Here is a 17,875-nt window from a genome sequence, read left to right on the forward strand (position 1 = left end):
TACATATAGATCTTTGATCAATTTTGACTTAATTTTCATGTGCAGTATGAGGTAGGGTTTCCACTTCATACATTGCATGTGAATATCCAGCTGTCTCAGGAGTGTTTGTCAAGAGACTATTTTTCCTCCACCGAATGGACTTGACGTGCTTGTCAGATCAGTTGTCTTTGTGTGGTTTCACTTCTGGACTCAATTCTGTCCCATTGATCCATATGTCTGTTCTTATGCCGGTATCTCACACAGTCTTGATTATTATAGCTTTGAGTAAGTCTTGAAATCAGGAAGTGTGAGTCTCTCAGATTTGTTCTTTTTCAAAGTTATTTTGGCTGTTCGGGTCCATATGCATTTCTCTATGCATCTTGAAAATCAGATTCCCCCCCCCCCCGAAAAATGGGCAGCTGGAATTTTGACAGGAATTTTAAATTTTTTATTGAGATGAAATTCAAATAACATAAAGTTAAACATTTTATAGTAAAGAATTCACTGACACATTCATGATGTTATTCAATTACTACCTCTACCGAGTTCTTAAACATTTTCATCATTCCAAAATAAAGTCTTGTATCCAGTAAGTAGTTACTCTCCATCCTCCTTACCCAGTTGCTAAATCCCACTTATTCATGCTGCATAATATTTTAATATGCTATTGGATTTGGTGTGATAGCATTTCATTGAGGATTTCTGCATTTATGTTCATAAGTGATACTGGATATTTTTCTTGTGCTATCTTTGGCTCAAAGGTAATGTGGCCTCAGAGGAGTTCAAAAGTATTCCCTTTTCTCCTGTTAATGGGAAGAGTTTGAGAATTATTCTTGAAATGTTTGGCAGAATTCACCAGTGAAGCCATCTGCTTCTGGACTTTTTTTGGTTGGGAGTTTTTTGATTACTGACTTAATCTCTTTACTTGTTACAGATCTGTTGAGATTTTCTATTTCTTTGTGAGTCATTTTTGGCAATTTGTGTGTTTCTAGGAATTTGCCCATTTAATTTAGGTTATATCTAATTTGTTGGCATACAGTTGTTCACAGTATTCTCTTATACCCCTTTTTATTTCTGCAAGCTTGGCAGTATTGTCTCCATTTTCATTTCTGATTTTAGTTGTGTCTTCTCTCTTTTTTAGTCTAGTTACAGGTTTGTCAATTGTGTTGATATTTTCATAAGACCAACTTGGGGTTTCTTTCTTCTCTAGTGTTTCTCCATTCTCTCTTTTACTTCTGTTCTCATCTTTATTATTTCTTTCTTACTTTTTGCTTTTTTTTTTTTTTAAGATTTTATTTATTTATTTGACAGAGAGAGACACAGCGAGAGAGGGAACACAAGCGGGGGAGCGGGAGAGGGAGAAGCAGGCTTCCTGCTGAGCAGGGAGCCCGATGTGGGGCTCGATGTGGGGCTCGATCCCAGGAACCTGGGATCATGACCTGAGCTGAAGGCAGACGCTTAACGACTGAGCCACCCAGGCGCCCCTTGCTTTTGTTTTAATTTACTCTTTTAGATACTTGAGGTGTGAACTTAGGTTAATGTTTGAGATTTTTTTTTTTTTTGGTAGGTGTTTACAGCTATTAATTTTTCTCCAAGCACTGCTTTTTCAGTTTTTCATAAGTTTTGGTATGTTGTGGTTTTGTTTTTATTTATCTCAAAGTATTTTCTCTTTTCTTTTTTTTTTTAAAGATTTTATTTATTTATTTGAGAGAGAATGAGAGAGAGCACATGAGAGGGGGGAGGGTCAGAGGCAGAAGCAGACTCCCTGCCGAGCAGGGAGCCCGATGCGGGACTTGATCCAGGGACTCCAGGATCATGACCTGAGCCGAAGGCAAGTTGCTTAACCAACTGAGCCACCCAGGTGCCCGTATTTTCTCTTTTCATTTTTCCTCTGACCCATTGGTGTGTAGTGAAAAATTAACTTTACCTAAGATGTATGGCTTTTGCCCTCAGCTGCTGGGAGATGATCTCTTGATTCTTGGAATGTCCTACATGATAGGATTATCTTTGTTTGCATGGGGGCTTTGGTCACTGGACAGTCTAGAAAAATGATTTATGGTGGAGGCTTTGGAGCCTTACTGGTTTCATAATTAATTTCATTATTAGTTCCAATCTCCAGAGGAACTGATAACTAAAAGTATGACCTTGAACCTCCAGGAGGGTCTGGAAACCCAACTTTAGCCATGTGGGCAGTATGTGATGGAGCTCCAATAAAAGCTCTGGACACCAAAGGCTCATGTGGGATTTCCTGGTTTGGCAATACTCTGATGAGAAATTGGCTGTTAATCTTGTTGATGATCCCCTGTGTGCCTGTTGTTTGGTGCATATATGTTTATAATTGTTATAGCTTGATGAGTTAGCCATTTTATCAATATATAAGGACCTTTCTTGTCTCTTGTAACGATCTTTTACTTAAAATCTATTTGGTCTGTTATGAGTATAGCCACCCCAGCTCTCTTTTGGTTACTGTTTGCATGGAATGTAATTTTTCCATCCTTTCACTTTCAACCTGTTTGTATCTTTGGATCTAAAGTGAACCTATTTTGTAGACAGCATAGAAGTCTTCAATTTTTTTAAGAAAAATCCATTCTGTCTTTTAATGGGTGAATTTAATCAACTTACATTTATTTATTTATTTTTTAAAAAGATATTTATTTATTTGAGAGAGGGAGAGTGTGAGATAGAGCTCAAGAGTGGGTAGGGTCAGAGGGAGAAGCAGACTCCCTGCTGAGCAGGGAGCCCGATGTGGGACTCGATCCCAGGACTCTGGGATCATGACCTGAGCCGAAGGCTGTCGTTTAACCAGCTGAACCACCCAGGCGCCCAGTCAACTTACATTTAAAGTGTTTATGATAAAGACTTGTATGATTTTTGTTTTCTATATGTCTTGCATCTTTTTGTTTTCATTTCTTCCAGTACTGCCCTTTTTAGTTTGATTTTTTTTCCTGTGTACCTTTTGATTTCCTCTTCATTTTCCTTTTTCTATGTTTTTTTTAGTTATTTTCTTAATAGTAGAAAAGACATTTAATTTATAACAGTCTATTTTGAATTCCTGCTAAATTAACTTTAAGTACATACAAAAACTGATCCTGTGCAGCTCTGGCTTCCTCCTTTATGTTGTTAATTTCACAGATTACATTTTTATATACTGCATGCCCATTTAACACAGATTTGTAATTACTCTTTTATGTAGATGTCTTTCAAATCACATAGGAAACAAAAAGAGGAGTTACAGACCAAAAATAGAGTAATACTGGCTTTTATATTTATCCTAATGTAGTTACCTTTATTGGAGTTCTTTATTTCTTCATTTGGTTTCAAGTTACTCTGTGGTGTCCTTTCCTGTTGTTCTGAAGGACTCCCTTTACCATTTCTCCTAGGGCAGTCTGCTCACAGTGAACTCCCTCAGCTTTTTTTCATCTGGGAGTGGCTTAGTTTCTCCTTTATTTTTTAAAGGATAGTTTTGCCAGGTATAATATTCCTGCTTGACAGTTTTTTTTCCTCTCATCTGTTTAAATGTCATCCCATTGCCTCCTGACTACTGTGGTTGGTGATGAGAAATATGAGAAATTAGTTCTAAATCTTATCAAGGATCTCTCATAGGTGATAAATCACTTCTGTTTTGCTGCTTTCAAGATTCTCTTTGTCTTTTGACAGTTTGATTATAATGTGTCTTAGTATGGGTCTCTGAGTTTATCCTTTTTGGAGTTTGTTGAGCTTCTTGGATGTGTAGATTTATGTTTTTCATCAGATTTTTGAAGTTTTTGGCCATTCTTTTTTCAAATATTTTTTTTGCCATTTTTTCTTTTCTCTCCTGAGACTTTTGTAATGTGTGTATTAGTACACTTCATGGTGTTTTATGGATCTTTAAGAAGAAATGTAAATAATAAACCTACAACCCTTCTCTTCCTTTTGGGGAAGTAAACATTATTAGTAGCTTGATGTGTTTCCTTTAATGATTTCCTGTTGGGTCAGATTTTCTTCACTGAGTCTTATAACCTTGTCTTTACCCTCTTTCCTTAATCTGCATTTTCAGTTGTTCATTAAGGTTGAAATTGGTTGGTTACTTAATTTATTTTGAGAGTAATTCTATAACAGTTTTCCTGCTTATCTTTGAATGTGAAGAATGTTTCATTTGGTTGCATCATGAGTTGTATCTTTGAATTTATTTTCTTGTTCTTTGTTTATTTGACTTACCAGATTGACACATTTTGTTTTGTCTCTCACAAATAGTATAAAACTTAGTTTAAAGCCATTTCAGGGGCGCCTGGGTGGCTCAGTTGGTTAAGCGACTGCCTTCAGCTCAGGTCATGATCCCAGGCTCCTGGGATCGAGCCCTCCATCGGGCTCCCTGCTCGGCGGGAAGCCTGCTTCTCCCTCTGCCCCTCACCCTGCTTGTGTTCCCTCTCTCACTGTCTCTCTCTCTCTCTGTCAATTAAATAAATGAATAAAATCTTAAAAAAAAAAAAACAACAAAGCCATTTCAATAATAGGTATGGTTTCTAAGGAGTTTGATAGATTGCCCAGTTTCTAGTAGAGGTATTGAATGTTCCTTTGTTTTTAGAAACAATAGTCATCAGTTAGGAATTGTTTTAATTTTGACGAGTTTTGTTTGTTTGTTTGTTTTTGCTTTAAGTCATTCAGTTCAGAATTAACTTTTTGACAAGCATGCAATTTGGTCAACATTCACTTTGGTTTTGTAAATTGAGGAGTTAGTGCAAAAGGCAGCAGTGGTGGAATCTTACCTCTGCTGGTTTCCCAGCTCCTCTGCTCTTTTGGTATTACTACTGTTGCTAATTTTTTCTGACTCTGGTTTTGTTCACTTACACTCAACAGACAGCACTTTGTTTGCTTTGTTCACTGTTGTATCTCCAGCACCTAGAATTATGCCTGGCATAGAGAGGGACCCAGGGACTAGTGGTTGATGCCTGTGTAAACAAACGTATCTGTGGAGCAGCTGGTGGTGGTGGTGATAGTAGCTGAAATTTATTCATACCTTTCTTTGTGCCAGACCATGGTCTAAGTCCTTTGTTTTAGTGCTTTTAAGTTTACAATAACACCGCAGGATGCTGACACTATTACTCTCCCATTTTGCAGAGGCATGGGGCGGTGGGGGGGGGGGGGCATGCCTGAACTCACACAGTTGATTCCAGAACCATAGCTTAATTGTTACTCCGTGGTTCTTTTATCATCTGATACTTTTTCCTCCTTTCTCCAGTCCTTCCTGACTACTCAGGCCTTTTCTACTTTGTACTTAATCCTTTTCTCCCTCAGTTCCCTTTGATAAGCATTTAACATTTACCTTTGGTATTTTGACCTCAGTTTTTAGTCCAGGTATTTTCAGTTCATGTATTGCTTCCCTCTAAGAACAGTGTAAGTTAAAACACAAATTTAAAATCTGTCACAAAGATCTGGTTTAAATTTTAGCGGTGAACAGATATCTAGGTCTCTTCCTAGAGACCAGCCACATTTGATGTGATATTACTTTCAAATATCTCCCCTGAGCCCCCTATATTACTGTGTTTGTGTGCACCACTGGGCAGGTCGGGGGGATCTTAGACTCTCAAATTTAACAGAAAATACATGAAATTATAACATGCCAACTTCTTGACATTTTTGACAAATCACATTGTGACATTTTACGAATAACACTGAACACTAAACAGCAAGTAGCTAAACTGTTTGCCTGAATTAAATACCTTCATGCTCATTTTTGTATTCTGTGGTATCACACTATACCTGTCCCTACAGATAATATGCCACATTCAGAAAATTCTGCAGTAATAACCATTCCAGAGCCTATGCAAATTAAAAGTACTAAATCCCCAAACTGGAAAAAAAAAACAAGTTTAATTCAAATTAAATGAATACCATCCAGTTTACACTTTTTTCTTTTTTTAACAAAAAGAAGGATAAAATAACAGTGTTAAGTATTTCCTTTGCAAAGGAAATTCCAGCTTTCACCTTTCAAGCAACATCTGCACCCAGTTTTTGTTTTAATCTAATCTAACTAGTCTAACACCCTTTTGTTCTCCTAGAGCCTTAGGAACTGCTTTAACTAATTTTAAACAGACTTTAAATAAAGTCTCTGAAATGATTCCATTGAGCAAGCTCCCCACAGACACAGCAAAACCCAGAATGTGAAGTTGATAATTTGAAATAAACTAATCTAATCAAGTCCAATAATATTCCTTTTCCAGTAACCCCATAATGCTTCTCTTTGTCTACAGTGATTTGATTATAAATATGCTATAGATAAAAAGGTATGAAAATTAGTTATTTCTGCTGATCAAAAGATACGAAGAATGTGAAAAGGAAAGCCATAAAGTGTGTAGAAATATTTCTAAGACATTTATAATAGCCCTCTTATAGCCAGAATATAAAAAGAATTTGAAAAAAAAAAATCAGTAGGAAAAAGACAGCCCGTTAGAGAAATATTTAAAAACACTAGAACAAGTACTTCACAAAAGCCAACATCCAAATGGCCAGAAACATAATCAACTTCTTTAGTAATCAGGCAAATACAAAATGAAACAATGCAAGGGTGGCAGAATTTGAAGACTAACACCACCAAGTGTTGTGAAGAAAAGCTGGAACTCCGAGACACGGCGGGTGAAAGTATGGTGGAATGACTTCGGGAGCTGGGCTGGTAGTATCTGCTAGCATTGCGTGAATACACATCTGGTGACCTGGCATTTCTGCTCTGAGGTGCATCCAAGAAAAATATGTGCTCTCGTGCATCCCAAGAGTTAAGTATAATAATGCTGATGGCAACGTTATTTTGTAAGAGATCCAAACTGGGAAAAAACAGGCAACTTTCACTAGTAGTATATTTGTATAATGGAGCACTGAATGGGAATGAAAATGTCTGTACAGCTAGGTCCAACAGTATGGATAATCTCACAAACGTCAAATTCCATGAAAGAAGCCAGACCTAAAAGAATATATGTCATAATAGCATTTCATACAGTTTCCTAGAACAGGCAGAATTAAACTCCAGTGTCATAAAAATGTAACAGCATTTTTTATGTAACAGCTAAAAAGTGGAAGTGATCCAAATGTCTATCAGTGGGGGAATGGTTGAATAAATTGTTGTATATTCCAATAATGGAATACTGGATGACAAAGAAAATGAGAAAATGTCAACATCCAGTGACATGGATGCATTTTATATAAATACGTTGAATGACAGAAGCAAGACACAAAAGAACAATGGTTCCATTTATGTAGCTTTCAAACAGGCAAAAATCTAAAACAGTAATGTGAACATCAGGATATTAGGTTTCTTTGGGACAAAGGGAACAGATGGTGGCTGAGCGATGGGTGTTTTCTTTATATTAACCCCTTTAGCTACACATACATGTTTTATATACATTTCTCTTTGTATGTTTCATTTCACAATTTTAAAAGGTTAGGGTTAGGGTTAGAGAGAGCCGTACTCTTTGGGTTCACATCCCAGCCTTGCTGCTTTCCAGCTGTGTAACTTTGGGAAATTCATTCAACCACTCTAGGCCTCAATTTCATAACTGTAATGTGAAGATAATAATCAGACCTATTTTGTAAGATTTGTTGTAAAGATTGGACAAATATTGGAATCTTTGCTATGATATTAACCACTTAAAACCACAGCGTGGTAAGTGCTAAGTGATTGCTAACTCCTGCTATTGTTACTGTTGGTATCATGGGCAGTTTATTTGTTCAAAGGAATTTTAAACTCCCACTGGAGTTAACATTCTGCTTATAAATCTATCATGGCTCTCCATGTAGGTGAGGTTTTGTTTAGGTCTCAGAAAAGTTTCTTTTCTTTTCTTTCTTTTTTTTTTTTGAAGTAAAAAAACTTTATTGCAGATGACATTTTGTATGCAAAGTCCAGTAAAATAAACAATTAAAATTAACAAGTGAATTTATCAAGGCCACTGGATAGGTTAGTTTGTATTATGAAGTTTGTTCATTCTTTTGGGTATGATATATATCCATTATATGTTATATATAATAGTATACTATAATACATATAATATACTGTAATATATAAGATATGTGTATCATTTATACAGTTGGCCCTTGAACAATGTGGATATTAGGGGTATTGACGCCCCCCAGTAAAAAAACCCACATATAACTTTTGACTCTCCAAGAAAGAAAAGTTTATTTTCTTGACTGTCCATGTTATTTCACAAACTAATTACTAGGTATTTTATAAATGTATTTTACAATTTAAGTAGAATTTGCCTTGCCTTGCATTTCATAGTGGTCATTGCTGGGATCTAGTAGCTAATACTGTTTAGGACCTACTGGTGTCAGTCTGGGTTCTAAGTTCTACATGGATTCATGCTTTTTATCCTGTGTAGGACCCCCATTTTACACAGGGTGGAAACTGAGAACACGGGCGCCTGGTGGTTCAGTTGTTAAGCATCTGCCTTCGGCTCAGGTCATGATCCCGGGGGTCCTGGGATCGAGCCCCCACGTCAGGCTCTCTGCTCAGCAGGAAGTCTGCTTCTCCCTCTCTCTCTGTGCTCTCTTTCAAGTAATTAAATAAAAATCTTAAAAAAAAAAAAAAAAGAAGAAACCGAGAACAGAGGGGTAAAGGTAGTTAAGTATGTGGTCTGGGATTCAGTCTGGCCCCAGCACCCATATTTACTCCACTAATCTATGCCAGGAAAGTTGTTCATTTTTATACTTTTATTTAGTAACTGGCCACTTTTCCATAGCATAATTTTTTAGTTGACTTTCTTAGGTTTCCAAGAAGTCAGTTATATCATTTGCAAGTAATTATTTTTTGTATAGTATCCAATAATTCTTGTTCCCTTGCCTTATTGCTTTGATTTTAACTTTCAGGGGAAGTGTTGATAAAAACAACAGAGTGGACATTCTTCTGTTAGTCTGACTAAATGGGAATGCCTGTATTTTTTAAATGACTGAGAATGAATTTGACTATTGACTGGAAAGTGTTTTCTTTATGTTAAGAACGTGTTTTAATTGTTTAGTTACCAGATGGTCTTTGATTGTTTATTCTACTTTGTTTTAAAATTAGGGATGGCTGTTAAATTATATTAAATATCTTTGTGTATCTCTGAAGATGACCACATGGATTTTTCTGTGTTGAACCATGTAATGAATCATCTTTGCATTCCTAGAATTTTTTTAAAGATTTTATTTATTTATTTTAGAGAGAGACCATGAGCCCGGGGAGGGGCAAAGGGAGGGGGGGGGAGAGAGAATCTCAAGCAGACTCCTCGCTGAGCGCAGAGCCCGATGCGGGGCTCCATCCCACGACCCCGAGATCATGACCTAAGCCGAAATCAAGAGTCGGACGCTCAACTGACTAAGCCACACAGGCGCGCCCCACATTCCTAGAATTTTTTTTTTTTAAAGATTTTATTTATTTATTTATTTATTTGAGAGAGAGAATGAGAGAGAGCACATGAGAGGGGGGAGGGTCAGAGGGAGAAGCAGACTCCCTGCTGAGCAGGGAGCCCGATGTAGGACTCGATCCCGGGACTCCAGGATCATGACCTGAGCCGAAGGCAGTCGCTTAACCAACTGAGTCACCCAGGCGCCCCATAGAATTTTTAACATAGTGTCGAATCTTATCTGCTAAAATTTCTGTAAGATTTTTGTGTATATAAGTACAAATGAGAGTGGTCTGCAGTTCTCTGCCATTTTTGTTAGATGAATTCTAGTTGTGTAAGAGGAATTTGGAAGATTTCTGTCTTTTCATGCATTATATACTGTATTTTAAAATAATTTTTGAGAAAATTTTATGGTATGGCTGCCTAATACTGTTCATTAGTTTTTTTCACTAAAGATCTCAAGTGTTTCTTCTTTTTCACTAATTACAGAAATCTTCAAACATAGACAAAAGTAGAGAGGTTGATGTCATTTTGTTCATTTCTCACCTCACTTTGTTTTTCTCTCAAGTATTTTGAACCTTGCTACTTAAAGCATGGATATTGCCTGAGAACTTGCTGCAGATGGATGTAATCATTCACACATAAGCACATACATCACATCACCTTTACCATACACTGTTGGTTAGAGGCAAGTCATAGATCCTGCCCCCCCACTCTTGCTTTAGGTTTTCAACTATTATTAGTAATGTTCTGAGATGTTGAAATAAGCCTTTGAACATTTAAAAATTTGTCTTGTGTCCTGGAAGGGAGTTACAAAGTCAAAGAGCATAAACTTTTTAAAGCCTTTGATGTCTGGTGTCTGATTGCTTTTCAGAAAACCAGTACCTCTTTTGGTTAAAGGGTAAACAGGTGACAACACTGACAGTTCATAAATGTGCCTTTTCTGCCAACAAGATCATTAAATGACGAGAGAGCAGGAAAGAAGACAAGAGTCATTAGAAATTCTTATCATCAACACTTTAGTGATTGGTACCTGAAAGCCTGAAGGTTATTTGAATTAATTTTCAACAGTCTTAAACTATTTGGTCAATTTGCTGTTCCTTACTAAATCTAATTCATTGTGTGGTTGTCAAGAAACATTTGGGTGCCTAGTCTAGTGTTAGAGATTATGAGTGAGAAAAGATAAATGCTAGCATCTGTGCCCCTAAAAGGCTTAGGGGAATCTTACTATATTGTGTACATTTTTTTCATCTTTCTACAAAATATAACTTCGACTTACAAAAGTTCATACTGAATTTCACCTAAGCTGGGTTCTCACTGAAGAAATTTGAGAATCTTCCTAGGTGTGACTTCCACCAAGATAAAAACAAAGTTGGCTTTTCCTCTGTTTTAGCAACAGCGTACTGTGTACAGACTGACTCTAGTGAAAGCATGGAATGTGGATGAACTCCAGGCCTATGCTGAGCTGGTGTCCCTGGGGAATCCCGACTTCATCGAAGTGAAGGTAAGCTCCTTCTGGCTAGTGTCATCATATTTCCCATGGTGCTTTGTTGGCCACGGTGAAGTTAGCATCTTTTAAAACTCTACGGGGGGGGCGCCTGGGTGGCTCAGTTGGTTAAGCGACTGCCTTCGGCTCAGGTCATGATCCTGGAGTCCCGGGATCGAGTCCCGCATCGGGCTCCCTGCTCGGCACGGAGCCTGCTTCTCCCTCTGACCCTTCCCCCTCTCATGTGCTCTCTGTCTCTCTCATTCTCTCTGTCTCAAATAAATAAATAAAATCTTAAAAAAAAAAAAAAAACTCTACGGGGGGATCCCAGATGTTTTATTTATTCATTCAGAAGTATTGATCAAGAACCTGGCACTGTTCTAGGCATTGGGGATAAAAACAGTAAAGACTAAGCTTTTGCTCTTATAAAGCTTATATTTATAGAGAGGTAGACAGTCAACACAAAATGAATAATCAAAAACTACATTGTAACATTAATATTTTGAGAAATAAAATAGTGTTATAGTGAGGAATTGGTTGGCTTTAAAATAAACTTTTATTGTGGAAAATTTCAAACATAAACAGAAGTAGAGATTGGTCTAATGACCCCTCCATCCAATCATCGCCTGGCTTCAAAAGTTACCAACTCTGACCAGTCTTGTTTCTACTCTACCCCTACCCATTTTCTCTGCCTTACCCTATTATTTTGAAGCAAAGTCCCACATTATATGACTCATCCGTAACTGTTTCAGTATATGTCTCTAAAAGATATATCCTCACTTTAAACACTTATTCAGAATACTGTTCTAACAACTGTACGGTATTAACAATAGTCATTCAAGTATCGAAAATAGAAGGTTTTAAACTTGACCAATTATTTCTTCTTATTTAAACAGTCTTCGTGAATCTGGGTCCAAATAAGGGTCATTGACTGAAATTGGATTATTTCTCTCTTCAATTTCTTTTAGTTTGTTAGTGCCTCTTCAGTGTGTTCTCTCTCCTCGGTCCCACCTCCCACACCAATAATTTTTGTTGAAGAAAATGGATCATTTATCCTGGCTAGTTCCCTGTGTCTTTATTGTAGATTTTGCTGATTGCACGTTCCTGTGCCCCCTGTATTTCCTATAGATTGGAAGTAAGATCAAGAGAAGATTGATCAGGGGTGTGTGTGTGTGTGTGTGTGTGTGTGTTTGCATTTCAAGATTGGTTGGTGGTATTGTATACTTACAGCAGGAGGCAGTCATGTCTGGTTGTCTCTGGCCTGTTTTTGCCAGTGTTTCTTTGGGATGGATTCCTGTAAATGGATTGATGTGCCAAAGGGCAGATATTGTTTTGGTAGATATTGTGATGGGCTGTTTCAGATTTCATAAGGAGGGCTTTCCTGAGGAGATGACTTTTTTACAACTGATTCCTAAATAGTAGGAAGCAATGCGGTCCACAGAGGCTTGGGGTCAGAGCACTCTGCGCTGTTGGCACAGGTAGCATTGAGAGGTCTCATGTGATCTCAGTGGGACAGCTGGAGTTGGCAGAGACACAAGGTGAATCACAGAGGTGGAATGGGGCCAAATTCTGTTAGAACTTTCAAGCAAGAAAAGAACTGGGTTTTATACTAAGTTTAATGGTAAACTTTTTGAATAGTAGGTGTGCTGGGCAAAGGTTTTAAGCTGGCGTGTGATGTGATCTGATTTGTGATTTTAGAAGATCACCCTGCTGCTGTCATGAGCGGGTTACAGAGATTCAGAGTAGGAGTAGGTAGACCAGTTATAAAGCAAGAGATGTGGTGGCTTGGGGAAGGTCATTGGCGATATAGTTGGAGAGGAGTGGGTGCACTGGGGATAAATTTTGGAAGTGGAACCGACAGACCTTGTTGCCAGTTGAGATGCAGGGAGTGAAAGAACAAACAGAATCAAGAATAGCACCTGGGGGCACCTGGGTGGCTCAGTCGTTACGCGTCTGCCTTCGGCTCAGGTCATGGTCCCAGGGTCCTGGGATCGAGCCCCGCATCGGGCTCCCTGCTCCACAGGAAGCCTGCTTCTCCCTCCCCCACTCCCCCTGCTTATGTTCCCTCTCTCGCTGTGTCTCTCTCTGTCAAATAAATAAATAAAATCTTTAAAAAAAAAAAAAAAAGAGTAGCACCTGGGTTTTTGGCTGAAGTGATCGTGTGGATATGGAACAATTTACTGAGGCGGTAAAGACCAGTGGAGGAGAGCGGCAAGTCTGGGGGTCATTTCACGAGTTCTGTGTTGGCCTCAATCATTTGAGAGATCTTTTCAGTGTACAGGTCCAGGTCCAAATAGGCCATAGTTTATATAAGCCTGGAGTTCTGGGGATAAGACAGGGCTGGCCGTAATAATTTGGAAGTCATCAGCATGCCATGGTGGTTAAAGCTGTGGAGTGTTACGAGGCAGATGGTTTTTTTGGACAACTAAGAATCCACACAATGAGAAAAAGTGACTGGAAAATTCGCCCGGTCTCTGAAAGCTCCACTCTTCAGTGTATGTGTATGAAGCGGTTGTACTCCGTGTCATTTCAGGGGATATTCAGTTTCACAGCTGTCTTTTAGTAAGTCCCGCTTTCTGTGGTACTGTACTCTGGAGGGCCAGGGAGGTGGGAAGAGATGAAATGTTGCTGTCTGAGTGTGCAGCATTCCATCTCTAGTCAGGTCAAAGATACTCTTTTCTTTTGAAACTGCTCTTAATTTTAAAAAGGCTACTCTTGGCAAGAGCTCTAATGATGCAAAGATGCAAACTGCATCTGCAGTGTGTGTGTCAGCTTAAGAAAACCTTGCCAGCGTCAGGGATTAATGGTGTTTTGATGTGTGATTTAGCTATTAAAGAATGCTGCCTCCAACAATGTTGCAGTAAAACTTCTATTATAAAGCAAATTGACTGGATCACACGGTCACCTTTTCTCTCCCTCCCTCCTTTCCTTCCTTCCTTGTTTACAGAAAAGAATCACCCAGTATTATTTTTAAAAGAAAGATGACTACTTTGTAAACAGTGTAATTCTCTGATGGGTATTTTTTAGTTTGACAGACTACTAACGTAACTTCTGTCTACAGCTGAGGTGTTGTAATAACATAGCCTCTTTCAAACTAGAGTTCCATTTTACTATTTTACCCTTGCATCCAACAGATATTGTTCAGCCCTCTCCATGTGCCAGGCCTCATCAAAGCACCAGAGATACAACGTTTGATAGGGATATGTTGTTTGGGAAATGGATGGTCTTACTAAACAAGGCAAAGTCTACAGAAGTAAAGTGAGTCACTTGGAGAGATCTTATTTAAAAATTTTTAGAGAAATACGTAATCTAATCTCAATTTTAATTTCTTACGTGAATGGTAAAATATAACCTAACACATAACAGTTGTATCAGGGGAAAGCGTGGTGGCGATCAGCTCGTCTCTTGTAGGAGGCCTGAGGGAGAAAGGGCCTGCCTTATCCGTACCTGAGCCGTTGAGGACTGGATCACATGCTTTGTTAAATTCAGCCCTGATTTGTCCTGCAGGTTAATGAAGTATCTTCCTTTTAAGCTGAAGTAGCAAAAGGGATGTTTGCCGAATATAGTATACTTAGGAAGCAGAACAAGTTCTAGAATATTTATTGATTATATTTTTAACCATATACATTTGGATATATTGATACAAGAAAAGTATGGAAGGATATAAGACTGTTCACAGTGTTGTATGTAGAAGAAGGACAGGGAGAGGCTTAGGAATTTTATTTTTCACATTTCCGTGCTCTGTGAATTATTACAGTGAGCGTCCATTACTTTTGTAATCCCAGTGTTTGAAATGAAATCAGTCAAGGAGAAGGCAGGCTTTCCTGTTGAATAGAGTTAAACTGCTTAAGGTCTGAAAAAGCATTTTCATTATTGTTGTTGTCTTATTAATTAAAGTGAAAAATTTTCTGAAATGGAGGAGTTTTAAAAATAGTAATAACAAGCCCTCTCTGAAAAACATTTGATGAGAGCTAGCAATATGGTAGGCTAAGTAACCTCAGATTCCTCCAAAAACAAACATTTAGAAGTAACTGTGTTAAAATAAACATACTTTTGAAAGCATAGCCATCTGTCAGGTCTGTAAGGGAGTTCCTTCGGGGCTTGAAAAAGAGAGACCACCCTGGTGGTACTTCGTAGCTCTGGTAGAGATAGGGCTTGGGTTTAAAGCACCAAACACTAGGCCCTTTCACTTCCAGTGAAAGCACAAATTAGGGTAAAATTTACCCACTGACATAGAATGGTACTTGGAAGCTTGTCCTTCACCTGTGCTCTTGATTAAAAAAAGAAGTCTCCCAGGGTCTGACCCTCACTAGGGCGTGGCATTAAAATTTTAATGGTACCTCAGGGTCACGTAAATGCCCTGAAGATGTGAGATTGATAATACAAATTGACACTAGGCTAGTGATAGGCCTGGGGCTCCCTGCAGAAGCAAACACATTACTTGTTCATGTCTCTTGTCTTTTCCAGGTGTGTGTGAGTGTGCGTGCACGCACAAGGGTCTCTCCTAGTCTGCACACACTGGAGTCTTGCGGGGAATGGGGAGGAGCACAGCTTTGATACATTCCTAAAAAGTACTGATGTAGCCTGGGCCAGGTTACTGATCCTCTTTGAGCCTAAATTTCCTCAATATTAAAATTAGAATAATAGTATCACTTTAATAGGTTTGTTTTGAGAATGCAGTGGGATAATATATGCCTGGATTCAGTAAATATTTAGATCACTTTTCATTAAGCACATTTATTTAAACTAAATCAATAGAAGCTATTTCTTTATTATATTGGTTCCCTCTTTTCTTTCACTGCTAGTCTTATAAAACATTTTTCTGTTTTATTCCCTGTAAATGAACATACATTTTAGCTTCATTAGACTTAAATAGGCCTTTATTTGCTAGCCCAAGAATCTTAGTGATCATTATTTGCTTGCTTGTTTGTGAAAATGTGTTTCATGTTATAAACATCTGCCGTATTGAGAAACTTTCATAACACAATCCATTTGTAAATGAAATACTGTCTTTATATTCTCTCCCTTGCATTGCACCTTGAGAATAGTAAGTGCTCGGTAATAATTTGTTGTCAGATGATTTAAACCTCCTTTACGATTTTGGCACCGTAACTGTCTACAGAGCTCATTCCTTGCAGAGTGCATTTTGTAAAACAAATGTCTTAGCCTGACCTCGCTCCCTTTCTTTGCACAAAGGTAAAGAATATTACCAGTTATTCACATAGCGGTCCCCAGCTTGCTTCATAACTGATCATTAAAGAGCAGAAAAATCCTGAATAATGTGAATGAAATTTTATGTTAGATCACAAGAGGGTTCTAGAGTTTAATGACATATAGAAGAATATATGACTTGATCTATAGGTCATTCAGCATAGATTGGTTGGGGATACAGAGAAAAACACGGGCAGCCCTTCCCTCTATAAGCTCAGAATTTAGACAGAATTATACCAGTTATCTGGTAAAAGCTATGTACAGGATATGATGAGATGGGATCAGATGGAGGAGGGGTTCCTGAACAGAGATCAAAGACATGGTGGAAAATTTAGCCAGGTAAAAACTGGATGCTGAATGGGGCAGTTCCGTAGGAACTCAGCCATGCTGAGAAGCTTGGGCTGTTTTTTTTGTGGGAAGAGCTCTTCAAACATTTTTAGGATAGAGTGTCATGTTTTGGGTATATTGTGCAAAAAGTCATGAAGACAACATTTCTCATCAGACTATAGGAGACAAAAACAATATCAGGGGTCTTTTGACACCCAGTCAGTTTAATTAAAATATCAAATATTCAGACTGACAAAATACTGCTCTTCCTACAGACCTTCAATCCCCAGGCAAACTGTCCAAGCAGCCAGTGAAAGACCTTATGGCCTTCATGTCCTAGAACAGAGCGATCCATCTGAAAAGCACCAATGTCATGGTGTGGGTTATGCTTTTCACTGCAAACCCAGAGATGCATAAGTTGTCCTGTTCTTCAGGAACTTTCTTTGGGTCTGCTTGTCACTCCTCAATCTGTAGATTCTGAAGTGAGTGCTTTTCAATTGCCACATTGTACCCATCTGTTTTCTTGAGTTCATTCTGTTTTCAAAATCGTGAGGGGAAAAGTTGGTGCTGGTGATAGAGGGGGTGGGGGCAGGGTGGTGGTAGGATGAGAAGGTAGCAGACCGCTGTGATACAGAAAATGAAGCCTTTTTAGACAATTTAGGTAGCGAGATCAGGAATAAAACCAGGGCAAGTCATCGGTTAGGATGTGTAGGAGTGTAGGATGGAGTGAAGTAGCCAGAGAAGAGAAGGGAGCACCAGAGGAGGGGGCATTAGGAGCCTGACTGAGGGAGGGCTCGGGCTTCCCAAAGGTGACTCTCTATAGACTAATTCACTGACACCGATTTCTGCCCAGAGCACTTCTGTCACAGAGAACACTGGGGCTCTGTGGTTGGCCCAGAAAGTTGCTCGCAGTGCCTACCCCAGAGGATTTGGTCTGACTGAAATGAGAACTTTTATGTAAAAGAATTTGGCTAAGTATGAAGCATTATGTGAACAAATGGGAAAGTGTCACATGAAGGCATAATAATACAGCTGTGGCATTCATTCTCTCATTGCCTTTCCAAAGCAAGTCTGTGCTTAATGTCTCATGATTTATTATTGCTGAGTAGGAAATATTAAAATACTTTCCAAAGCCCTTGTTGTAAATGTAAGTTCTCATCTCAAACCTCTGTTTCAAGGAACTTTTAAAATATGAACAGTAAATTCCTTTGTATTAGCTACTGTGTACATGCTTGTTCATATAATTCACATATCATAAACAGCATTTAAATTGAAATAAAGTTCATTTTTATGACTAATTTGACCTACCAATAAATCATTTTTGTGTTTTGTATACATTTGGGGAAATTTAGCACAATTTTGCAGCCATACCTAAAGATTTTTAAAACTGTTATATTATTTGCTTTTTTAAATTCACCTAAATCTCAAGCTCAGTTTAATGAATTCTGTAAATCATCGGGCTGATGGGGAAGATGCTCTTGTTTATTACAACTAAGCTGGGTCGCTTCTAGTTTATGTTCAG

At 38.3% G+C, this 17,875-nt stretch overlaps 1 protein-coding gene across 2 annotated transcripts in view; it reads left to right on the forward strand.

Annotated features, from left to right (window-relative positions):
• LOC110589767 (S-adenosyl-L-methionine-dependent tRNA 4-demethylwyosine synthase TYW1) overlaps nucleotides 1–17,875 on the forward strand; it is a 202,148-nt gene that overhangs the window by 157,979 nt on the left and 26,294 nt on the right. For both annotated transcript variants that reach the window (XM_021700370.1, XM_044915126.1), the window contains exon 14: nucleotides 10,723–10,833. In XM_021700370.1, the coding sequence (XP_021556045.1) occupies nucleotides 10,723–10,833 (111 nt within the window). The remainder of the gene's footprint in view (nucleotides 1–10,722; nucleotides 10,834–17,875) is intronic.

This window comes from Neomonachus schauinslandi, chromosome 5 (genome assembly GCF_002201575.2).
Source record: "Neomonachus schauinslandi chromosome 5, ASM220157v2, whole genome shotgun sequence".
Classification (NCBI taxonomy): Eukaryota; Metazoa; Chordata; class Mammalia; order Carnivora; family Phocidae; genus Neomonachus; species Neomonachus schauinslandi.